Source organism: Coregonus clupeaformis, chromosome 29 (assembly GCF_020615455.1).
Source record: "Coregonus clupeaformis isolate EN_2021a chromosome 29, ASM2061545v1, whole genome shotgun sequence".
In the NCBI taxonomy this organism is placed as follows: domain Eukaryota; kingdom Metazoa; phylum Chordata; class Actinopteri; order Salmoniformes; family Salmonidae; genus Coregonus; species Coregonus clupeaformis.
In genome coordinates, this window is record NC_059220.1 from 36086311 (window position 1) to 36112530 (window position 26220).

General features: G+C 42.6%; 1 protein-coding gene across 1 annotated transcript in view; it reads left to right on the forward strand.

Moving 5' to 3' along the window:
* The window catches only part of LOC121545065 (phosphatidate phosphatase LPIN1), a 35281-nt gene extending 22272 nt beyond the window's left edge, over positions 1-13009 (forward strand). Inside the window, exons 5-22 of the mRNA XM_041855429.2 lie at positions 2532-2648; positions 2843-2941; positions 3401-3515; positions 3861-4203; positions 4436-4529; positions 4659-4840; positions 5078-5171; positions 5382-5451; positions 5855-5932; positions 6309-6401; positions 6974-7041; positions 7850-7985; positions 8647-8795; positions 8962-9048; positions 11069-11221; positions 11641-11755; positions 12046-12149; positions 12310-13009. Coding sequence (XP_041711363.2) covers positions 2532-2648; positions 2843-2941; positions 3401-3515; positions 3861-4203; positions 4436-4529; positions 4659-4840; positions 5078-5171; positions 5382-5451; positions 5855-5932; positions 6309-6401; positions 6974-7041; positions 7850-7985; positions 8647-8795; positions 8962-9048; positions 11069-11221; positions 11641-11755; positions 12046-12149; positions 12310-13009 — 2797 coding nt within the window. The remainder of the gene's footprint in view (positions 1-2531; positions 2649-2842; positions 2942-3400; positions 3516-3860; positions 4204-4435; positions 4530-4658; positions 4841-5077; positions 5172-5381; positions 5452-5854; positions 5933-6308; positions 6402-6973; positions 7042-7849; positions 7986-8646; positions 8796-8961; positions 9049-11068; positions 11222-11640; positions 11756-12045; positions 12150-12309) is intronic.
* Positions 13010-26220: the final 13211 nt, after the last annotated feature.

Here is a 26220-nt window from a genome sequence, read left to right on the forward strand (position 1 = left end):
GGGTGTCTGAGATGTATGTTATTTGATTATGCAGACAACCTGGAATTTTCATCACAGTAATATTTCTCATAAAAACTAGAAGAGAAGCAGATAATCTCTCGGCAACCCTCAACAAGGAAAGACTGGCATGCATGTTGTTGATTTTAGTTATGGATGTAGTTAAAGGCATGCTGCTCTGTTTTGAGCCAGCTGCAGTTTTGCTAGATCTTTCTTTGCTGCACTTCACCATATTACCAGACAGTAATCAAGATGGGACAAGACCCTGAACAACTAGTACAGTTGATTTTTGTGTCAAAAACATATTTCTATAACAGACATACCCTTCCCCATCTTCACAGTAACTTGGTCAATATGACTTGACCATGATAATTGATCATCCAATGTTATACCTAGGAGTTTAACTTCCACAACTTGCTCAATGGTCACACACCTTATGCACAACTCCAGTTGAGGTTTAGGTCTTTGAGACTATTTTGAACCAAATGCTTTCCTACCATTTCTTTTAACCAATCATCAGTCATCTGAGTCAGTGCAGTACAAGTTGAGTGCCCTTCTCTATATGCCTGCTGAAAGTCAGCCGTTAACATGTTCTCTGAAAAAGAGCATTGTATTTGGCCAAACACAATTCTCTCCATCAGTTTACTAAGAACAGGCAGCAAACTGATTGGGCGGCTGTTAGAGCCAGCGAGGGGTGCATTACTATTTTTAGGCAGTGGAATTACTTTAGCTTCCTTGCACGCCTGTGGACACACACACTCCTTTAGGCTTTGGTTAAAGATATAGCAAAGGGGGTGGCAATATAGTCTGCTACCATTCTCAATAGTTTCCCATCAAGGTTGTCTATACCTGGTGGCTCGTCATTATTGATGGATAACAATTGTTTTTCCACCTCTCCCACACTAACTTGACCAAATTCAAAACAGTAATCCTTCTCTTTCATTATTAGATATTTTATACAAAATAATGATGGTTCACTGTTCAATGTTGTCATTTCACTTCAGAGTTTTTCCACTTTACTAGTGAAATAGTCATTGAAATGATTGGTAATATTGAAAGGTTTTGTTATAAATGACTCATCAACTTCAATGAACGAGATGAATTAGGTTTTCTGCTCATGATATCATTTAAGGTACTCCAAAGTATTTTTACATTGTGTTTTTTGTCATTTATGTTGGTTTGGTAATATACAGTGCTTTCGGAAAGTTTTCAGAACCCTTCCTTTTTTCCACATTTTGTTCACGTTACAGCCTTATTCTAAAATGGATTACATATATATATATATTTTGCAATCTACACACAATACCCCATAATGACAAAGTCAAAACAGGTTTTTAGAAATGTTTGCATTTTTATTAAATATAAAAAACACAAATATCTTATTTACATAAGTATTCAGACCCTTTGCTATGAGACTCGAAATTGAGCTCAGGTGCGTCCTGTTTCGACTGATGGTCCTTGAGATGTTTCTACAACTTGTTTGGAGTCCAACTGTGGTAGATTCAATATATAAGGTCCCACAGTTGACAGTGCATGTCAGAGCAAAAACCAAGCCGTGAGGTCGAAGGAATTGTTCGTAGAGCTCTGAGACAGGATTGTGTCGAGGCACAATATAGCTGTGCAGCGACGCTCCCCATCCAACCTGACAGAGCTTGAGAGGATCTGCAGAGAAGAATGGGAGAAACTCCCCAAATACAGGTGTGCCAAGCTTGTAGTGTCATACCCAAGAAGACTCGAGACTGTAATCACTGCCAAAGGTGCTTCAACAAAGTACTGAGTAAAGGGTCTGAATACTTATGTAAATGTGGTGATTCCGTTTTTTAAAAAAATACATTTTCAAACATTTCTTAAAAACCTGTTTTTGCTTTGTCATTGTGGGGTATTGTGTGTAGATTGGTGAGGGGGAAAAAGCAATTTAATCAATATTAGAATAGGGCTGTAATGTAATAAAATGTGGAAAATGTGAAGGGGTCTGAATACTTTCCAAGTGCACTGTAATTTCTTCTTCTTTTTGTTAAGTTTAGTCACAACATTTCTCAATTTACAGTATACAATCAGCTGAGCAGCCTGACTTGTTTGCCAACTATTTTGCATCATTTACAATACAATTTTTCAATTCATCATCAATCCAGGGGGCTCCAGCAGTTCTCACAGTTAGTTTCTTAACAAGTGTGTGCTTGTCAACAATTGGCATTAATAATTGTACAAATAACGGGAACTGGATTCACTTCCTCATACACATCAGACCAACATACATCTTTTACATCTTCAGCAAAAGAGGCCTGAGAAAATGTTTTGTATGATATCTCTGTGTGTGTGTCTGTGCGCCTGTGTGTGTGCATGTGTGTTGTTGTTAACGTCTCTCTCTCTCTCTCTCTCTCTCTCTCGCTCTCTCTCGCTCTCTCTCTGTTTCTCTCTCGCTCTCTCTCTCTCTCTCTCTCTCTCTCTCTCTGTCTCTCTCTCTGTCTCACTCTCTCTCTCTCTCTCTCTCTCTCTCTCTCTGTCTCTCTGTCTCTGTCTCTCTCTTGTCTCAGGGTCTCTTCTCGGGAGCTCAATGGAGAGCAGGGACCTAAGGCCAGTGTGTTGAGCAGCACCTACACCCAGAACACAACATACACACACGCCGACGCAGACTGGGCACGCTCGCAGAGGTACATAAATATGACCCAACACACACACACAGACACACACACACACACCAGACATGACTAGAATAGAATAATATACAGTTTGGTTCGACTCATCTTGTCGTATGCCTTTGTAGATAAAAATAACTGCGTATGGCTGACAGTTGTTCTCTCTTTATGTCTGTGTCTCCCTACCCGTGCTTTCTCTCTCCCTCCAGTGCTATATTAGAGCAGACACATACTCTGTCTATCCCTCCTAGTGGTGGTCTGTCCATCTCCTGTCCACAGCAGACTTCTGTCTTCCCTTCTCTTATCAGGTAAGTCATGTCACCATCCAATCTCACTCATCAGTATAGATTCATTAAGCCTTAAAAGTTATCCTTCGTTTCATTTCGGACCAACTACATATTGTCTACAATTATGGGACAGAAACCAGCAGAGATTTACCACTGGGCACAGTTCAACGTTTAGTTTTGATTTACATTTGGTTGAGTTGTTAACTAATGTGAAATCAACCAAAAATATAACCCTGTCATTGGATTTAGGTTAAAAGCTAGGTGACAAAAATACAAAATTCTCTTACGTTGATGACTTTTTGCAAATCCAATCAGTTTTCCACGTTAATTCAACATCATCACATTTGGTTGAAATGATGTGGAAACAATATTGATTCAACCAAGTTTTTTCCCAGTGTGTTTGTACTGTATTGTTTATGTCCATGAGTCAGGGTAGTGCTGGATCAACCAATCACATCTCTCTGTGTGTCTGTTACTCAGCAGCCCCGGTGGCTCCCGCCCCTCCACTCCAAAGAGTGACTCGGAGCTGACCAATCAGAGCAAAGACAACCCTGAGATTCTGTGGGCCTGGGGGGAGCTGCCACAAGCTGCCAAGGTACAGAGGGCGGGAGGGAGGGAGATTCAGAGAGACAGAACAGGAATGAAGGGACACAAAGAGGGAGGGACAGTATGTCTAGCTGTAGTCCACACAGTGATCCAGGAATCAGGACTGATGTTGGCAGAGGAACTTTAATCACTTTAATCATCTTCCATGAGGGCAGCTGAGGACATGCTAATACCCTAGCGCTCACGCTAACCACACATCCTCTATCTCTCCTCTCTCTGCCTGTCTCTTCTTCTCTCCTCTCGACACCCAAACTCCTGCGTCCTTGATCTAGCATGCTTTCTTTCATTCTTTTTCCTTTCTCTCTCCTCTCTCTTTCCCTCTCTCTACCTCTAGCCCTCCTACCTCCCTCCATCCCAGATGCAAGATTCTGGGATGAAGTCCCCTGTCTCCATCCCTGTGTGTGAGAGCACACACTTCAGGACCATCCCCGGAGACTGTGGCCCCCCTGGCCAGACCCAGAGCCACCCAGACAATGGCCCCCCATCCCTCACCCCTTACATGCCCCAGCCTGGGAACAACACGGCTGGGCCCGGGGCTGGGGGGGACATGGAGGTAGTAGGGGCAGCCTGTAGAGAGGTGGAGGGGCTGATGGCCTCTAGGTTGCTGTCAGAACTGGATGAGGGGGGCCAGAGGGGCAGCCCAGTCAGACGTACAGACTCCCCATCCAAGAGGAAAGGTACGCAACTCACAAGTCTTTTGGAACCATTACCTGCAAGCAGAATACAGACGGAGTACAAACGAATATACAAGTCAGTTTAGATTGCAGAATTTGAATTTAAACTGTCACTAAACATGCATTCACATCTGTAGATATGAATGCCTCCATCATTAGCTACATGTCAAGTTAATGAATGAAAATGCCATGTCAATCATTGTATCCATGGTAACTTGTGACGCTGTACCTGCAGACAAGAGGAGCCACCACCTGGGCTCTGATGGAATCTACCTGGATGACATCACTGAGTTGGAGCCAGAGGTGGCTGCTCTGTACTTCCCTAAAAGGTAACACAGCCCTCTAACACACACACACACCTGTAACACACACGCACTTACAAACAAACACAAACACACCTATTCTGTCCTACACATACACTCATCCTCCACTCCTGACCCTATGACCCTGTTCCTTAGTGACGGTTCAGTGAGAGGGGGCTCGGAGACAGGGGTGCGGAGCGCCAACCAATCCCCTCAGTCGGTGGGCAGCAGTGGGATGGACAGCGGTGTGGACAGCTACTCTGACCAGCTGGGAGACATGCCCAACATCGCCATTTCCCTGTGTGGAGGTCTCACTGACAACAGAGAGATCACAAACGGTACTGGCCATTAAACACATGGGCTGCATCTCAATACTGTGGGGTTGACTTCCTGGTATAACTGGATAGGTGCAAATTGTAGCTCCATCTACTTGCTGCCATATTGTTTTCACCTATCCAGCCCTCTCAGATCCACTAATTGGTGTGAGATCTATAGAACAGTTATATTAACCCTCTCCTGTCTGTGTGTCCTATAGAACACCTCCTTTAACCCTCTCCTGTCTGTGTCTCCTACAGAACAGTTCCAGGAGAGAGCCATCTCTTACCAGCAGTTCACTGAAAACCCCTCCATCATCGACGATCCCAACCTGGTGGTCAAGATAGGAACCAAGTACGTAAAATACCGTCCTCCTCCATATATCATTGAATGTGACCTATCCACTAGCCAAAATCCAGATGCTGATCACATCCCTGATAGGAAAAGTATGTTTGTACTGTATACCCTTTGTGCACTGTAAAAATACAGTACTACTGATAAGAAATTAACTGCAGACACTAAAGATACAACAGTGATCTTATGTTTGTGTCTTTTCTCCTCCAGGTACTACAACTGGACCACCGCAGCCCCTCTCATGCTGGCTATGCAGGTGTATCAGAAGCCCCTGCCAATGGTAAGACCTCCATAACATTAGCAATATGCTATTAGCATAGCATCTAGCCTACTCGGCTTGGTGATGAGATTGTGTGCTAATGTCAAATAGTGTACTACATTTGGCTACCTGAGTGGTTTTACCTGAGAGGTTTAAAACACTAATCATATTGCAATGTAAAGTGAGAAGTCCAATTGTAACCCATCTAGCTAAATCTGGTTCTGCGTCTGGCTTTGCGTGTTTTGTTTTTGTCTGAATTCTTATGTCCTCTGTGTCGTTTGGACTTCCTGTACACTGAAATGCGTACTCCTAAACCACGTCTCCTCCTAACACTTGAGTCTTTCTTCCCTCCTTGTTGGTCCCTTTTTTAATTTGTTCTCCCTCCATCTCACCTCCCATTTGGCCCTGTCTTGTGTGTCTTCAGCACTCCTGCCTGAGTTATGTGTACTCTGCCTTTGGCCTCTTCTCCTACTGTTTACCCAGTCTGTTCGGCTCCAGCCCCGTGGGTCCCTTTGGTTTCAGCTGTCTGTCTGTCTGTCTGTCTGTCTGTCTGTCTGTCTGTCTGTCTGTCTGTCTGTCTGTCTGTCTGTCTGTCTGTCTGTTGGGTATAGCATGTCTGTCTGTCTGTTGGGTATAGCATGTCTGTCTGTCTGTCTCTCTTCGTGTGTTATTCCTCTACTTCTCTCTCTTCTTTCTCTCCCAGTCTCTGTGTCTACCTCCCTTAGTTGCTACCTCTCTTCCTTAGATCACCATCATCCAGTCATACGACACACTTTCTTCAGGTTTTTGCTTTTGGGTTTTTGTATCTCTGTGTTTTTGCGTTTGAGTGGTTTTGTTGAGTTGGGGCTTTGGTCAGGAACTGTGTGCATTTGCTTCAGGCCACGGTGGAGAACATCATGAAGGAGAAGATGCCCAAGAAAGGAGGCCGCTGGTGGTTCTCATGGCGTAGCAGGAACAGCAACTCCAAATCGGTACACACACACACACCTCTGTAACACACACACCTCCTTAACATACACACCTATATAACACACACACCTGTGTAACACACACACACCTTTTTTTAGTTTATTTTATTTTTTATTTTACCTTTATTTAACTAGGCAAGTCAGTTAAGAACAAATTCTTATTTACAATGACGGCCTACACCGGCCAAACACGGACGACTGTATGGGACTCCCAATCACGGCCGGTTGTGATACAGCCTGGAATCGAACCAGGGGGTCTGTAGTGACGCTTTAAGCACTGAGATGCAGTGCCTTAGACCACTGTGCCACTCACACACACCTCTATAACACACACACCTCTATAACACACACACCTCTATAACACACACCTTTATAACACACACCTCTATAACACACACACCTCTATAACACACACATACCTCCTGAACACACTTCCATAACATAACCATTTGGGAACCTTTGCAGAAGTTACAATGCTGGAGACCACCTGCCTATTTGACTAATGGAATGGGGTATTATATGCGTTAGTGTTTCCTGGTTGTTGTATGAGTGTGTGACTGGTTGTCTGTCCCCAGGACTCAGTGTCTGAGACAGGAGTTGGAGACGGGGGAGAGACCTCGCTCAGCATGGCTTCAGTCATTGGGTAATGACACTTCTCTAACACTAGAACAGTTTACAATGTATGTGCAATATGAATTAACTATGTTGAATACACATTTATATACCTTTGTTTACATATCCTCTTATAAATTACACAGAAAGGGGTGGTTTAATGGACACATATTAAGCCTAATCCTGGACTAAAAAGCATTTTCAATGGAGATTTCTTAATTAAGTTTACTTTTTAGTCCAGGACTAAATATAGTCTATAAACCGCCCGAAGAGGTTTATAGACTATATATATATATATATTATTTTTTTGTTTGTTTGTTGTATTTTACCTTCTTCTTCTCCCCAATTTCAATCTTGTCTCATCGCTGCAACTCCCCAACGAGCTCGGTAGGCGAAGGTCGAGTCATGCATCCTCCAAAACATGACCCGCCAAACCGCGCTTCTTAACACCCGCCGCCTTAACCCGGAAGCCAGCCGCACCTACGTGTCGGAGGAAACACTGTTCAACTGACGACCAAGGTCAGCCTGCAGGCGCCCGGCTCGCCACAAGGAGTCGCTAGAGCGTGATGAGCCAAGTAAAGCACCCCCGGCCAAACCCTCCCCTAACCCGGACAACACTGGGCCAATTGTGCGCTGCCCTATGGGACTCACGATCACGGCCAGTTGTGATACAGTCCGGGATCGAACCCGGGTCTGTAGTGACGCCTCTGCGATGCAGTGCCTTAGACCGCTGCGCCACTCGGGAGGCCACCTATAGACTATATTTTATTAATAAATTGTTATATAGTCAGATATGTATTTATAGCTGAACTGATGTTGTAACTGTTGTTGCAACACAGAATGAAGGAGGAGTCTTCCTCCAGCGATGAGGAACACAGATCCAATCAGGGCTCAGAATCCTGCCAGGCCGAGCCTCTTCTCACACCTGGTAGTGTCTTCTACAGGAAGACCCTCAGACTGAACCCAGAGCAGCTGGTGAGACTCAACACTGTTCCCCTAACCTCTGTTAAGCTAACTTCTGATCTCAGAACTGCTGGTGAGAAACACAATACTTCTCACCTCTTTTGATGCGGCGACGTTGAACTGTGTATTCTCAGGCCAGTCTTCAGTTGAACCAATCAGTAGCAGGGTTAGAGTTAGTAGAGGCTGTATGGGTAATGTAGTCTTTCTGCCCTCAGGCAAGTCTGCAGTTAAACCACTCAGTAACAAGGTTATGCTGCATTCAATAAAATTTGGAACTCAGAAAAAAATTAGCTCCGACTTAAAAAAATCTATTTGAACGGTCATCAAAGTTGGTATTACAAGTAGGAAACTCTGGCATCATCCTAGAGCTCCGACTTCTCCGACCTGAAGATCCAACAAAAAACATGGCGGCCTTCATTGTTTACATAAAAATATGTATTCTCACCTTAAGCATTTTCTATCTTCTTTAAACAGTTTAGCAAGAAGCATTTAGCATCTCTGCAGGTGTTTTTGATTCCTTCAGTCGTCCATGTTTTTCCGAGTTGACAGCTTGAGCGCACTGAAGTGGGGGGTCGAAGACTTCCTAGTCAGGATCGCCGAGTTTGCCGACTTGTCTTGAACGCACCATTAGTTAGTAGAGGCTGTTTGGGTAATGTAGTCTTTCTGTCCTCAGGCCAGTCTTCAGTTGAAGGAGGGTCCTAATGAGGTGGTGTTCAGTGTGACCACTCAGTACCAGGGCACCTGTCGCTGCCAGGGCACCATCTACCTCTGGAGCTGGGACGACAAGATCGTAATCTCAGACATCGATGGCACCATCACCAGGTAAGTGTGTGTGTGTGTATGTGTGTGCGTGCATGAGTTTGTATTGCCAGTTGTATGTGATCATGTTATATCTGTTAATGGTGTGTGTGTGTGTGTGTGTGTGTGTGTGTGTGTGTGTGTGTGTGTGTGTGTGTGTGTGTGTGTGTGTCCGTGTCCTCTCTTGCAGATCTGACACCTTGGGCCACATCCTGCCAACGCTGGGTAAAGACTGGACCCACCAGGGTATTGCCCGCCTCTACCACCGAGTCAGCCAGTGAGTCTCCCACACACAGTTGAAGTCGGAAGTTTACATACACGTTAGCCAAATACATTTATACTCAGTTTTTCACAATTCCTGACATTTAATCCTAGTAAAAATTCCCTGTCTTAGGTCAGTTAGGATCACCACTTTATTTTAAGAATGTGAAATGTCAGAATAATAGTAGAGAGAATGATTTATTTCAGCTTTTATTTATTTCCTCACATTCCCAGTGGGTCAGAAGTTTACATACACTCAATTAGTATTTGGTAGCATTGACTTTAAATTGTTTAACTTGGGTCAAACGTGTCGGGTAGCCTTCCACAAGCTTCCCACAATAAGTTGGGTGAATTTTGGCCCATTCCTCCTGACAGAGCTGGTATAACTGAGTCAGGTTTCTAGGCCTCCTTGCTTGCACACGCTTTTTCAGTTCTGCCCACACATTTTCTATAGGATTGAGGTCAGGGCTTTGTGATGGCCACTCCAATACCTTGACTTTGTTGTCCTTAAGCCATTTTGCCACAACTCTGGAAGTATGCTTGGGGCCATTGTCCATTTGGAAGACCCATTTGCGACCAAGCTTTAACTTCCTGACTGATGTCTTGAGATGTTGCTTCAATATATCCACATACATTTCCTTCCTCATGATGCCATCTATTTTGTGAAGTGCACCAGTCCCTCCTACAGCAAAGCACCCCCACAGCATGATGCTGCCACCCCCGTGCTTCACGGTTGGGATGGTGTTCTTCGGCTTGCAAGTGACCCCCTTTTTCCTCCAAACATAACGATGGTCATTATGGCCAAACAGTTCTATTTTTGTTTCATCAGACCAGAGGACATTTCTCCAAAAAGTACGGTCTTTGTCCCCATGTGCAAACCGTAGTCTGGCTTTTTTATGGTGGTTTTGGAGCAGTGGCTTCTTCCTTGCTGAGCGTCCTTTCAGGTTATGTCTATATAGGACTATTTTTTCGGTGGATATAGATACTTTTGTACCTTACATGTTTCCTCCAGCATCTTCACAAGGTCCTTTGCTGTTGTTCTGGGATTGATTTGCACTTTCACACCAAAGTACGTTCATCTCTAGGAGACAGAACGCATCTCCTTCCTGAGCGGTATGACGACTGCGTGGTCCCATGGTGTTTATACTTGCGTACTATTGTTTGTACAGATGAACGTGGTACCTTCAGGCGTTTGAAAATTGCTCCCAAGATGAACCAGACTTGTGGAGGTCTACAATTTCTTTTCTGAGGTCTTGGCTGATTTCTTTTGATTTTCCCATGATGTCAAGCAAAGAGGCACTGAGTTTGAAGGTAGGCCTTGAAATGCATCCACAGGTACACCTCCAATTGACTCAAATGATGTAAATTAGCCTATCAGAAGCTTCTAAAGCCATGACATCATTTTCTGGAATTTTCCAAGCTGTTTAAAGGCACAGTCAACTTAGTGTATGTAAACTTCTGACCCACTGGAATTGTGATACAGTGAATTATAAGTGAAATAATCTGTCTGTAAACAATTGTTGGATAAATTACTTGTGTCATGCACAAAATAGATGTCCTAACCGACTTGCGAAAACTATAGTTTGTTAACACGAAATTTGTGGAGTGGTTGAAAAACGAGTTTTAATGACTCCAACCTAAGTGTATGTAAACTTCCGACTTCAACTGTAACTATAGATGGGTGTTAGAGTAATGAAACAGGGGTCACATTCAGAATATGGCTCAATGTAAGATGAATGAATCATGTCAGCTTTATTCATGGTGTTTGGCTTAGCACGTTGCACCATCATGAAGGAAGCCATGTCCCTGACGCTCGTTAGTTGAACTCCTGTCCCCTCCCTCTCTAGTAGGAATTACTAAGAGAGTAGAAAAATGTCATCTCTTTCTCTCTCTCTCTCTCTCTCTCTCTCTCTCTCTCTCTCTCTCTCTCTCTCTCTCTCTCTCTCTCTCTCTCTCTCTCTCTCTCTCTCTCTCTCTCTCTCTCTCTCTCTCTCTCTCTCTCTCTCTCTCTCTCTCTCTCTCTCTCTCTCTCTCAGGAATGGTTATAAGTTTATGTACTGCTCTGCAAGGGCCATAGGTATGGCTGATATGACGAGGGGGTATCTTCACTGGGTCAATGAGAGAGGAACCATGCTGCCTATAGGACCTGTCCTACTCAGCCCCAGCAGCCTGTTCTCAGCCCTGCACAGGTGAGGAACACACACACACACATCATCAAAATAAACACAGCAGAAGTGTCAAACACAATAGAGAACAATGTACAGTACATTTTAGCAGACGCTCTTATCCACAGCATACATTTTCATACTGGTCCCCCATGGGGATTAAACCCACAACCCTGACGTTGCAAGCACCATGCTAAACCAATTGAGCCCCACGGGACCACAGTAGCTTATATAGTAGAGATATCCCTATATTGTATAATGATCATTCTGACCTTCCTGTCCTGTCGTCCTTCCTGTCCTGTCCTGTCCTGACCTGTCGTTCTGTCCTTCCTGTCCTGACCTGTCATCCTGTCCTGGCCTGTCGTCCTGTCATGTCTTGTCCTGTCATCCTGTCTTTCCTGCCCTATCATTCCTGTCCTGTCTTGTCTTGTAATGTCCTGTAGGGAGGTGATAGAGAAGAAGCCTGAGAGGTTTAAGATTGAGTGTCTGACCGACATCAAGCAGCTGTTCTACCCTAACACTGAGCCTTTCTACGCAGCCTTCGGCAACAGAGCCACGGTGAGAGCCCTGCTCCCTCCAACACTGTACACATTAACTTTGGCTACTTTTTAGATTCATTTGACTGGGACCATACACATTCTATACATTTTATATTTACATTTCGGTCATTTAGCAGACGTTCTTATCCAGAGCGACTTACAGCCAGTAATCAACTTTTTTGCAAATGTGACAGATTCAGCCTAAAGGCTAATTTCAAACAGAATATTATGTTTGCTGCTGTTGTGGTTGTGTATGTGTTTTTGGATAGTATGTCAGTTGTTGTTACAGTTGTTGTTGTTGTTGTTTAGGATGTGTACTCCTATAAGGAGGTGGGCGTTCCCCTAAACAGGATCTTCACAGTCAACCCCAAGGGAGAGCTGATACAGGAACACGCTAAGACCAACATCTCATCGTAAGACCTCTCTGACTCTTACTTTATCCCTCTATCTTTCTCCCTCATATGTCAATGTCTCTCTCTCCCTCAGTAGCTCTGTCTCTCTCTGTCTCTGTCTATGTTTATGAACAATGAAAGTAAATTAAGTGAAGGATATTTCTGTTCATGTCCCTTCCAGGTATGGTCGTCTGTGTGAGGTGGTGGACCATGTCTTCCCCCTGTTGATCAGAGGCCACGTCTCAGACTTCTCCTGCCCTGACACCTTCAGCCAGTTCACCTACTGGAGAGAACAGCTGCCCCAGATCCACAGCCCCGACCATCCCTTGGTCCACAGCCCCGACCAGCCCCTGGTCCACACCCCCGACCAGCCCCTGGTCCACACCGCCGACCAGCCCCTGGTCCACACCCCCGACCAGCCCCTGGTCCACACCCCCGACCAGCCCCTGGTCCACACCGCCGACCAGCCCCTGGTCCACACCCCCGACCAGCACCTGGTCCACACCCCCGACCAGCACCTGGTCCACACCCCCGACCAGCCCCTGGTCCACACCGCCGACCAGCCCCTGGTCCACAGCCCCGACCAGCCCCTGGTCCACACCCCCGACCAGCCCCTGGTCCACAGCCCCCGACCAGCCCCTGGTCCACACCCCCCGACCAGCCCCTGGTCCACACCGCCCGACCAGCCCCTGGTCCACACCCCCGACCAGCCCCTGGTCCACACCCCCGACCAGTCCCTGGTCCACACCCCCGACCAGCCCCTGGTCCACAGCCCCGACCAGCCCCTGGTCCACACCCCCGACCAGCCCCTGGTCCACACCCCTGACCATCCTCTGGGCATCAGCTGTGGAGACCCACTTCCACATCAGACCACCCCATAAGTGACCTGTGTGCAATCTGGGAAGGAAAGGGAGAGACACATTCATGATGATGACGGCATGCAAATGAAAGAAGCATGTCCCTGCTCTAATGTCACACACACAGAGCAATGTGGACCTTAACACACACATGGTTGCCATGTGCCCACTTATGCACTAGTGAAAGTATACTCGCTACAACAACAGGCATGTTAGCACTGAGTGGTATTTCTATGTACTCACCTTTCCTATTTATGTTCTAGTCCTCAGTGTTTTTCTCTACAATACCTAGCCTACTGTTTATCAGGTGGAAAAGGTACTACGTTTATACACTTGCAGGTGCTGCAACTCCAACAACAAGCACTGATTCAGTCAAACTGGGGGAAATCACTGTGAAGAACAGCCTATCAATGACAGCTATTTCACCCAATTAACATTGCCTTATTGATTATTGCACTTTTAGTCTGCAATGTGGGTACAGTAAACCGCAATGCATGTTTGATTGACACTTTCAGATCTAACATTCACATAAAGTGCCAATATAATAAATGCTGAACAATTCAAGATTATGCTCAACTAGCAGTGAAAATATTATAGCACACGATGATAATTCAGTTCACCTGTTCCCCTACAAACATGTATCAATATAATGCGTTTTAAAGCATGTTTCTATTCTAGTAGTAGCATTCCATATGAGCTTTTTCTTCTTTATTATTATTATTGGATTATTTTTGTCATGTTCTGTGAATGGTAGATATGTTAGTGATCAATTGAACTAAAACAGGTAACTAACCGGTGTAGCTCTTCACTTCACTTTATTAACAAGGCACTAAGGAGGGCTGTCTCTCTCGTTGATGCCTCTCGCCCATAGTCATCAATAGTCCTTAAATGGTCATTTAGCCAAACACTTGAGAAAAGACTCATGTAAAACTGACATCACTCTGATAATAAGCAATATAAGAAAAAAGTCAGGTTGTCCGTTTTAGCAGTTGTCTTGTCTTAATTTCACATCTCATCACGGTTTCTACGGACCGTGACACATATAACATATCAGATTCTCACTGTGTGCAGTGTCATTGTTTTGGCTAACATTAACAGATAATATAGTGCAGACAATAGAAAACATATTATGTCATCTGCTTTGGTTGTCCATCATCTTAAACTCTGTGGGTAACTGCGAGATGAGAGTAATCTACAAATGTATGAACTATTTAATTAATTTCACATTTTTAAGCACGCAGCTTGTGAACACACTTGGATTTGGCCTTTGGTTTTTATTTCATTGTATATATTGTGTTTATGTGATTGAATCTGAATAGAGTTTTGATGTTCATTCTCACTTTTGTAAATAGTGCAATCTTTTTTAGTGATTGAATTCAGAAACATTGTCAGTAAGTGGCTGGCTGCTGGACTAAAGTAGTTTGAGCTTTAATGGCTAACAACATTTTGCACTGACAGACTATAGTGTCCACTGAAGCAAAACCATTGAGGAGTTATTCTACAGTAAAACAATCAATATTCTCCTGAATTCTAGAATCTACTACTTAGATACAAAGAGAACATAGATAAATAGATTACAGTGAAATTATGTTCCTTGTAATTTCAGCAATTAGAATGCACAACAACCTTGAAGATTCTAAACCTCCTCAAAGGGTTTAAAGCACAAAGCACTAACAACATAGCCTGTCTGTCCATCATATCTCTGTTGTGAACAGAGGAGGTGGCAGTATGTGTATATGAGTGGCTACAATGGAATGTGTATCAATATATGAATATTGTGCAATTGCCAATGTTATCCTGTATGTAGTATGGATGGAAATTCAAGACGTCCTGTATTACCTGAATGAATACTAACACTGTGATACAGTATTTCTCTCTTTTCTATTGATCATATTGATGACCACTATAAACCTGATCACATCACTATGAAGGAGAGAAGGTTCCCACTGTCCCTATGTCATATACCATATTGATTACTTTCAATACCTTTACATTCACTTTGGTTGAGTTGACTTCCCATGGGATGGTTGAAACATCCATTACCATGTTTCTGGAGTATTGTGACATAGCGACTAATGTGAGATGTTGGATTTACCACCAACCTAAGAGGTGTGTTGGTATTTGGAGGATAAAGGATGGATGGATGGTAGGATGAATGGATGGATGGATGGATGGATGGTAGGATGAATGGATTAGTCAATGGAGGCATGTGATATCACTGTTGTGTTGTGTTTACTCCTCCTCTGTGTCATTGTGTTCTGTTGTCCCCTTACTGTACTCTCATAAGATTTGTTCCAAGTATGTTAAAGTACTACTGTATATTCTGGTTAAATTACTGTATTCTTTCTGTGAAAGATCCATATAAACAAAGAGCTTGTTGCCTTACAGTATGTCGTGGCTGTCTCTGCCCTCTTTAGTTTGTTTCTGAGATGTACAGAGTCAATTACTCTAGCACTGTGTCATGTTGTATAGGTTAACAATCCAGTCTGAAAATAACTGTGTATTGAAAATAAGTATTTCAATAAATGCAAAGATGATTGTTGATGGATGTGTATGTGTCTCAGTTCTCCTCCCTGTAGGTAACATGATATGAAACCAGAGGCAGAGAGAGCATGTGTAGTATTTCTTGAGTTTTAGAGGTTTTCCTGACCACATGACTGAAAAGTAACAGGACCATGACTCCACTCTACAGAGCAAAACTAACAACCATATTGCCCATGTATACAATGGTATTGCTCCATGGCTTTGTGAAGGCTGGGTACCTACTGCCATCTAGTGGAATATATACGTATAACACCTTTGATATAAAGCCCATGTACAGTAATCAGCTCACTGACAGATCTGTCTAATACTCACGGGGATCACATGTAAAATAATTTTTACAATAACAAAACTGATTATATTATTTAAACCAGTCTGAATTTTTGTCAGGTCTTCCTGACAGGAGGTGAATCAAGCATTTCGCTACACCCGCAATAACATCTGCTAAATATGGGACCAATAAAATTTGATTTTAATAAACATTTGATTTGTGATGGACCGGAGGGGCTCCAGAGAAAAGAACTGTACCACAACGGTTTTACTTCCACTTATTAGTTTCCTCATCTACAACATCTGTGTGTGAGAGACGGTAGGTAAACTATTATTTTCTTTAGTTTTGTTCAATAGTTGTTGGGAATCAGTAGGAGATTATTTCCAGACAATCATGTTTATCATAAAAAATCTAATACATAAAAACAAAAAATTATTGAAGGCATTAGTCCCTGAGTCAACCATGTGACAACTATAATTGTTTCACTCTATGTAGGGCAGTGTCTCTACCATAGTTGATATTTCCTGGCTATGAAATTTTTTCCATCCACGTTAAATGAGTAATCCTCCTTTTAAAGTATTTCATTATGAATGATGAGAGGAGAAATTAAGACAAGACAACTGAAAAAAATGATAAAAATAGGAACTGATCAGGGTACTCCAGACGATAGCTGTTCCTCATTTGCTCATCTGCAGAAACTTCTTGACCATCTGTGATATAACGTCTTGTCATAGTGTTGTATGAACAAAGTTACATCTGTTAGATAGGTAACTCTTGGCGCCACAGAGTCTGAATGCTAAGGATTCCAGTATGTCGAGGGAGCTTACTGGGGTTTATCTTAGAATGATTGATAGATGGAATATACTGACTTGGGTACAGGGTGATACCATCAGAGTGGGGAGTGCCCACTGATGGTTACCAGATGTTGTTGAAGAAACGTGTAACATGAAGTATATAAACTGAGAGATTTCCTTTGTCCAGTGTTTGGATGACAGGAGGCAACGCATGTGCCGTTTGTTATACAAACCCGGTACCGCAATCAATTAAATACTTTGCATCAACTCTCCATTTAATTGTTTAAGTATATTCTTGCATCCTGAATTACTTGATACCAGAGAAACTCATCATAACAGATTAGCGTCTACGAACGGGAAACAGTTTCATCCTAACCGACAGGTAAGCAGACTTAAATTTTTTGGGAATGTGTTAAACTCTGCTTATCTGTGGTAAGGCTGAGCTGTAAAGAACGGTTTGAATTCTATATTTTAAAATGGCGAAGATGAGTTGTATTGAGTTATTTGATGAGATGTAAGGATAAATATCAAATTAGGCAAGGACATGGTGTTATGATTCAAAATAGGGTGTGTTCGAAGTAATGAGTAAAAGTAACAGAGGATAAACGAGTGGGCACAGGACTTCCCTTAATGTGTAATGGCATTATAAAGAGAGTGGGTGTTAGTCCCTTAATGTTTGAAGTACATTATAAAAGAGAATGGGCGCAGGAATTCCTTTAATGTTTAAAGTACATTGTAAAGAGGAAGTGCGTTTTATTCCCTTAATGTTTAAAGTACATTGTAAAGAGGGAGTGCATTTTATTCCCTTAATGTTTAAAGTACATTATAACAAAATTGGGCACAGGTATCCCTTAGTGTATAGAGGCATTATAAAGAGATAGGTTAGGGGCCTTTGATGTGTGGTATTCATCATAAAAGGAATAGGTTACGGAACTTTGATGTGGTAAACCATCATAAAAAGAAGTACAGAATTAGTCCTTTGTGAATTACTCAAAAAGGGCATGGAGAGAGATCCGTTCAAAAACAACATTTCTCATGTTGTTGGTATTCTGGTTGGCAAATGGATGAGACAGAATGGGGGTTAGAGATGGTAGCTGCTCGGATGAGACATTGAAATTGGGACATTGTTATGGGCAATCCAAGTTGAACTATAAAGCTATCTGAAGAACATAATGAAGAAACGCCAGAAGTTTGAGTGCCGGGGAAGGACGGGTCTGGTCAGCTGTGTCCATAATTGATTTGAACTTCTCTAAAGTTGATAATTTGGGTATGAGGTTGATGTAGGAGGTATATACACTGCTAGATTTATAGTAATTTGGACTAAGAAAGCATTGTGATAATGATCTGTAATTATTCTCATGATGAGGAAGGTAATAGTAGAATGATGGATAGTTATACGGTACGTTAATATAAGTGTACATTCTGACAGGGATAAGGTGTGCTAAGTTGAGGGTTTTTAACTTTGTGTGATAGGACCAATGTGAATTACTAAGAATTGTCATTCTAAATTTGTGTTGGATAATTAATTTGATTTTGGTTATGATTTATAAGATGACTGAGTGATTTAAGTAAGTTGACACTGCAATTAATGTATTAGATATTGATATTGATTCTTTTGATTGTTATACTAATTGATATGGGTAAAGAAGTTATGTGAGCTAAAGATGTTGACACTATTCTCAACATGCCCTGGTATTGCGTATACAATCGTAAGATAACTGCCTTAAATAGATATTATGGTTAAAACAACGCTACATTAGTTATAATGTGTTAGGATACACTTATATTATTTATTTTGAGAATACATTTTTTAATATTACTGTTTGGAAGATATACAGTGGGGAAAAAAGTATTTAGTCAGCCACCAATTGTGCAAGTTCTCCCACTTAAAAAGATGAGAGAGGCCTGTAATTTTCATCATAGGTACACGTCAACTATGACAGACAAATTGAGGGGAAAAAATCCAGAAAATCACATTGTAGGATTTTTTATGAATTTATTTGCAAATTATGGTGGAAAATAAGTATTTGGTCACCTACAAACAAGCAAGATTTCTGGCTCTCACAGACCTGTAACTTCTTCTTTAAGAGGCTCCTCTGTCCTCCACTCGTTACCTGTATTAATGGCACCTGTTTGAACTTGTTATCAGTATAAAAGGCACCTGTCCACAACCTCAAACAGTCACACTCCAAACTCCACTATGGCCAAGACCAAAGAGCTGTCAAAGGACACCAGAAACAAAATTGTAGACCTGCACCAGGCTGGGAAGACTTAATCTGCAATAGGTAAGCAGGTTTGAAGAAATCAACTGTGGGAGCAATTATTAGGAAAGGGAAGACATACAAGACCACTGATAATCTCCCTCGATCTGGGGCTCCACGCAAGATCTCACCCCGTGGGGTCAAAATGATCACAAGAACGGGGAGCAAAAATCCCAGAACCACACGGGGGGACCTAGTGAATGACTTGCAGAGAGCTGGGACCAAAGTAACAAAGCCTACCATCAGTAACACACTACGCCGCCAGGGACTCAAATCCTGCAGTGCCAGACGTGTCCCCCTGCTTAAGCCAGTACATGTCCAGGCCCGTCTGAAGTTTGCTAGAGTGCATTTGGATGATCCAGAAGAGGATTGGGAGAATGTCATATGGTCAGATGAAACCAAAATAGAACTTTTTGGTAAAAACTCAACTCGTCGTGTTTGGAGGACAAAGAATGCTGAGTTGCATCCAAATAACACCATACCTACTGTGAAGCATGGGGAGGAAACATCATGCTTTGGGGCTGTTTTTCTGCAAAGGGACCAGGACGACTGATCCGTGTAAAGGAAAGAATGAATGGGGCCATGTATCGTGAGATTTTGAGTGAAAACCTCCTTCCATCAGCAAGGGCATTGAAGATGAAACGTGGCTGGGTCTTTCAGCATGACAATGATCCCAAACACACCGCCCGGGGCAACGAAGGAGTGGCTTCGTAAGAAGCATTTCAAGGTCCTGGAGTGGCCTAGCCAGTCTCCAGATCTCAACCCCATAGAAAATCTTTGGAGGGAGTTGAAAGTCCGTGTTGCCCAGCGACAGCCCCAAAACATCACTGCTCTAGAGGAGATCTGCATGGAGGAATGGGCCAAAATACCAGCAACAGTGTGTGAAAACCTTGTGAAGACTTACAGAAAACGTTTGACCTGTGTCATTGCCAACAAAGGGTATATAACAAAGTATTGAGAAACTTTTGTTATTGACCAAATACTTATTTTCCACCATCATTTGCAAAAAAATTCATAAAAAATCCTACAATGTGATTTTCTGGATTTTTTTTCTCATTTTGTCTGTCATAGTTGACGTGTACCTATGATGAAAATTACAGGCCTCTCTCATCTTTTTAAGTGGGAGAACTTGCACAATTGGTGACTAACTAAATACTTTTTTCCCCCACTGTATTTCATTCAAACCTTCACCTTAAATGGCAAACTAATATAATATAATATAGGATTTGCCATTTTGAATACATTCATCAGGCTACATTTTCATTTGATAAAAAATAATATCGATTAGGATATATACAATCACAATTGACTTGATTTAGTTACACGTTTCAAATATGGACAGTCCATGGATATTTTACCCTCGATCTTGAAAATAAATGACCATACCAGACAATTTTCTTTTAAAGACAGTTGTATTTAATTCAAATATATGAATTGGAAACAACTAAAATAATAAGATTAGGCTACACCAACATTAGTTTTCCATTCATACAACGTTTCAGGTAAATTGGCACAGTAGATTTTGCGTGGTAAACAAGGAAATACTTTATGTCAGTTGTACGAAATAAATTGTCAAATAGATAAATTGCCCCTAGTCTGCTCAAAAAGTAAGGCTAAATAGATTCCGATGATAATACCCCCCAGAGGACAAACAGATCTTGAAAGACTTTGGTAACAAGCAGGACTAAATTAACGCCAACATCAGCTTTTAAGGAGCAGTAATGAGGTGATCAATAATGGTTGCAATTAAGATCAGCTGTGCAGGTGAATTTAGTGTGTATTCATATGGTTTAACGAGACATCAGCTGGCGATAATCTAGTGGCCATCGATGGTTGCACACTCAACCAGCATGGCTACCACAGCATTCTGCAGCGATACGCCATCCCATCTGGTTTGGGCTTAGTGGGACTATCATGACCCAACACACCTCCAGGCTGTGTAAAGGCTATTTTACCAAGAAGGAGAGTGATGAAGTGCTGCATCAGATGACCTGGCCTGCACAATCACCCGACCTCAACCCAATTGAGATGGTTTGGGATGAGTCGGAACTGCAGAGTGAAGGAAAAGCAGCCAACAAGTGCTCAGCATATGTGGGAACTCCTTCAAGACTGTTGAAAAAGCATTCCAGGTGAAGCTGGTCGAGAGAATGCCAAGAGTGGGCAAAGGGTGGCTATTTGAAAAATCTCAAATCTCAAATATATTTCGATTTGTTTAACACTTTTTTGGTTACTACATGATTCCATGTGTTATTTCATAGTAAGAAAATAGTAAAAATAAAGAAAAACCCTTGAATGAGTAGGTGTGTCCAAACTTTTGATTGGTACTGTAGTTAATTCAAGGGTTTCTCTACATCCAACCCTTAATGGTGCCCCTCTTAGATACATTTGGAAAGGATAACCAAATTAATCAAATAAATCAGATCAATTAATTATTCCATGTAATTAATCAATAAATTATCTTCAATATTATTTAGCCAAAGTCCCCTGGTCAGTCTATGTCATGGAAAGAGCATGTGTTCTTAATGTTTTGTACACTCAGTGTACACACACACACACACACCATATACACACAGCCTACATTGACACTCCCACACAAAACCCATACACATACAGTGGGGGAAAAAAGTATTTAGTCAGCCACCAATTGTGCAAGTTCTCCCACTTAAAAAGATGAGAGAGGCCTGTAATTTTCATCATAGGTACACGTCAACTATGACAGACAAAATGAGAAAAAAAATCCAGAAAATCACATTGTAGGATTTTTTATGAATTTTTTTGCAAATGATGGTGGAAAATAAGTATTTGGTCAATAACAAAAGTTTCTCAATACTTTGTTATATACCCTTTGTTGGCAATGACACAGGTCAAACGTTTTCTGTAAGTCTTCACAAGGTTTTCACACACTGTTGCTGGTATATTGGCCCATTCCTCCATGCAGATCTCCTCTAGAGCAGTGATGTTTTGGGGTTGTCGCTGGGCAACACAGACTTTCAACTCCCTCCAAAGATTTTCTATGGGGTTGAGATCTGGAGACTGGCTAGGCCACTCCAGGACCTTGAAATGCTTCTTACGAAGCCACTCCTTCATTGCCCGGGCGGTGTGTTTGGGACCATTGTCATGCTGAAAGACCCAGCCACGTTTCATCTTCAATGCCCCTTGCTGATGGAAGGAGGTTTTCACTCAAAATCTCACGATACATGGCCCCATTCATTCTTTCCTTTACACGGATCAGTCGTCCTGGTCCCTTTGCAGAAAAACAGCCCCAAAGCATGATGTTTCCACCCCCATGCTTCACAGTAGGTATGGTGTTCTTTGGATGCAACTCAGCATTCTTTGTCCTCCAAACACGACGAGTTGAGTTTTTACCAAAAAGTTATATTTTGGTTTCATCTGACCATATGACATTCTCCCAATCCTCTTCTGGATCATCCAAATGCACTCTAGCAAACTTCAGACGGGCCTGGACATGTACTGGCTTAAGCAGGGGGACACGTCTAGCACTGCAGGATTTGAGTCCCTGGCGGCATAGTGTGTTACTGATGGTAGGCTTTGTTACTTTGGTCCCAGCTCTCTGCAGGTCATTCACTAGGTCCCCCGTGTGGTTCTGGGATTTTTGCTCACCGTTCTTGTGATCATTTTGACCCCACGGGGTGAGATCTTGCGTGGAGCCCCAGATCGAGGGAGATTATCAGTGGTCTTTGTATGTCTTCCATTTCCTAATAATTGCTCCCACAGTTGATTTCTTCAAACCAAGCTGCTTACCTATTGCAGATTCAGTCTTCCCAGCCTGGTGCAGGTCTACAATTTTGTTTCTGGTGTCCTTTGACAGCTCTTTGGTCTTGGCCATAGTGGAGTTTGGAGTGTGACTGTTTGAGGTTGTGGACAGGTGTCTTTTATACTGATAACAAGTTCAAACAGGTGCCATTAATACAGGTAACGAGTGGAGGACAGAGGAGCCTCTTAAAGAAGAAGTTACAGGTCTGTGAGAGACAGAAATCTTGCTTGTTTGTAGGTGACCAAATACTTATTTTCCACTATAATTTGCAAATAAAATCATTAAAAATCCTACAATGTGATTTTCTGGAATATTTTTTCTCAATGTGTCTGTCATAGTCGACGTGTACCTATGATGAAAATTACAGGCCTCTCTCATCTTTTTAAGTGGGAGAACTTGCACAATTGGTGGCTGACTAAATACATTTTTTCCCCACTGTACACTACATAAGCACACAGACACACAACACACACACACATAGCGACACAACACAAACACACATACACATTACACACATTTTTACATTGTCATTGTCATTTTAGCAGACGCTCTTATCCAGAGCAACTTACAGTAGTGAGTGCATACATTTTAATACTTTTTTCGTACGAACACTCACACCACATACTTTGACACTCATCATTTGCTGCTGCTACTCTGTTCTTTATTTTACCATCTATCCTGATGCCTAATCACTTTACCCTGCCTTCATGTACATACAGTTGAAGTCGGAAGTTTACATACAGTGAGGGAAAAAGTATTTGATCCCCTGCTGATTTTGTACGTTTGCCCACTGACAAAGAAATGATCAGTCTATAATTTTAATGGTAGGTTTAATTGAACAGTGAGAGACAGAATAACAACAAAAAAATCCAGAAAAACGCATGTAAAAAATGTTATAAATTGATTTGCATTTTCATGAGGGAAATAAGTATTTGACCCCCTCTCAATCAGAAAGATTTCTGGCTCCCAGGTGTCTTTTATACAGGTAACGAGCTGAGATTAGGAGCACACTCTTAAAGGGAGTGCTCCTAATCTCAGCTTGTTACCTGTATAAAAGACACCTGTCCACAGAAGCAATCAATCAATCAGATTCCAAACTCTCCACCATGGCCAAGACCAAAGAGCTCTCCAATGATGTCAGGGACAAGATTGTAGACCTACACAAGGCTGGAATGGGCTACAAGACCATCGCCAAGCAGCTTGGTGAGAAGGTGACAACAGTTTATGCTATTATTCGCAAATGGAAGAAACACAAAATAACTTTCAATCTCCCTCGGCCTGGGGCTCCATGCAAGTTCTCACCTCGTGGAGTTGCAATGATCATGAGAACGGTGAGGAATCAGCCCAGAACTACACGGGAGGATCTTGTCAATGATGTCAAAGCAGCTGGGACCATAGTCACCAAGAAAACTATTGGTAACACACTACGTCGTGAACGACTGAAATCCTGCAGCGCCCGCAAGGTCCCCCTGCTCAAGAAAGCACATATACAGGGCCGTCTGAAGTTTGCCAATGAACATCTGAATGATTCAGAGGAGAACTGGTGAAAGTGTTGTGGTCAGATGAGACCAAAATCGAGCTCTTTGGCAGCAACTCAACTCGCTGTGTTTGGAGGAGGAGGAATGCTGCCTATGACCCCAAGAACACCATCCCCACCGTCAAACATGGAGGTGGAAACATTATGCTTTGGGGGTGTTTTTCTGCTAAGGGGACAGGACAACTTCACCGCATCAAAGGGACGATGGACGGGGCCATGTACCGTCAAATCTTGGGTGAGAACCTCCTTCCCTCAGCCAGGGCATTGAAAATGGGTCGTGGATGGGTATTCCAGCATGACAATGACCCAAAACACACGGCCAAGGCAACAAAGGAGTGGCTCAAGAAGAAGCACATTAAGGTCCTGGAGTGGCCTAGCCAGTCTCCAGACCTTAATCCCATCGAAAATCTGTTGAGGGAGCTGAAGGTTCGAGTTGCCAAACGTCAGCCTCGAAACCTTAATGACTTGGAGAAGATCTGCAAAGAGGAGTGGAACAAAATCCCTCCTGAGATGTGTGCAAACCTGGTGGCCAACTACAAGAAACGTCTGACCTCTTTGATTGCCAACAAGGGTTTTGCCACCAAGTACTAAGTAATGTTTTTCAGAGGGGTCAAATACTTATTTCCCTCATTAAAATGCAAATCAATTTATAACATTTTTTACATGCGTTTTTCAGGATTTTTTTATTGTTATTCTGTCTCTCACTGTTCAAATAAACCTACCATTAAAATGATAGACTGATCATGTCTTTGTCAGTGGGCAAGCGTACAAAATCAGCAAGGGATTAAATACTTTTTTCCCTCACTGTACACCTTAGCCAAATACATTTAAACTCAGTTTTTCACAATTCCTGACATTTAATCCTAGTAAAGATTCCCTGTCTTAGGTCAGTTAGGATCACCACTTTATTTTAAGAATGTGAAATGTCAGAATAATAGTAGAGAGAATGATTTATTTCAGCTTTTATTTCTTTCATCACATTCCCAGTGGGTCAGAAGTTTACATACACTCAATTAGTATTTGGTAGCATTGCCTTTAAATTGTTTAACTTGGGTCAAACGTTTCGGGTACCCTTCCACAAGCTTCCCACAATAAGTTGGGTGAATTTTGGCCCATTCCTCCTGACAGAGTTGGTGTAACTGAGTCAGGTTTGTAGGCCTCCTTGCTCGCGCACGCTTTTTCATTTCTGCCCACAAATTTTCTATAGGATTGAGGTCAGGGCTTTGTGATGGCCACTCCAATAGCTTGACTTTGTTGTCCTTAAACCATTTTTCCACAACTTTGGAAGTATGCTTGGAGTCATTGTCCATTTGGAAGACCCATTTGCGACCAAGCTTTAACTTCCTGACTGATGTCTTGAGATGTTGCTTCAATATATCCACATAATTTTCCTTCCTCATGATGCCATCTATTTTGTGAAGTGCACCAGTCCCTCCTGCAGCAAAGCACCCCCACAGCATGATGCTGCCAACCCTATGCTTCACGGTTGGGATGGTGTTCTTCGGCTTGCAAGTGACCCCCTTTTTCCTCCAAACATAACGATGGTCATTATGGGCAAACAATTATATTTTTGTTTCATCAGACCAGAGGTCACTTCTCCAAAAAGTATGATGTTTGTTCCCATGTGCAGTTGCAAACCGTAGTCTGGCTTTTTTATGGTGGTTTTGGAGCAGTGGCTTTTTCCTTGCTGAGTGGCCTTTCAGGTTATGTCGATAAAGGACTTGTTTTACTGTGGATATAGATTATTTTGTACCTGTTTCCTCCAGCATCTTCACAAGGTCCTTTGCTGTTGTTCTGGGATTGATTTTCGCACCAAAGTACGTTCATCTCTAGGAGACAGAACGCGTCTCCTTCCTGAGCGGAATGACGGCTGCATGGTCCCATGGTGTTTATACGTGCGTACTATTGTTTGTACGGATGAACGTGGTACCTTCAGGCGTTTGGAAATTGCGAAAGTTACAGATGCACAGATATCATACCCCCAAGCAGGGGCGGTGTGTTCATTAGGGCGATATGGGCGACGCACTGCCAAACGGGAAAAGGAAGGGATTTTTTT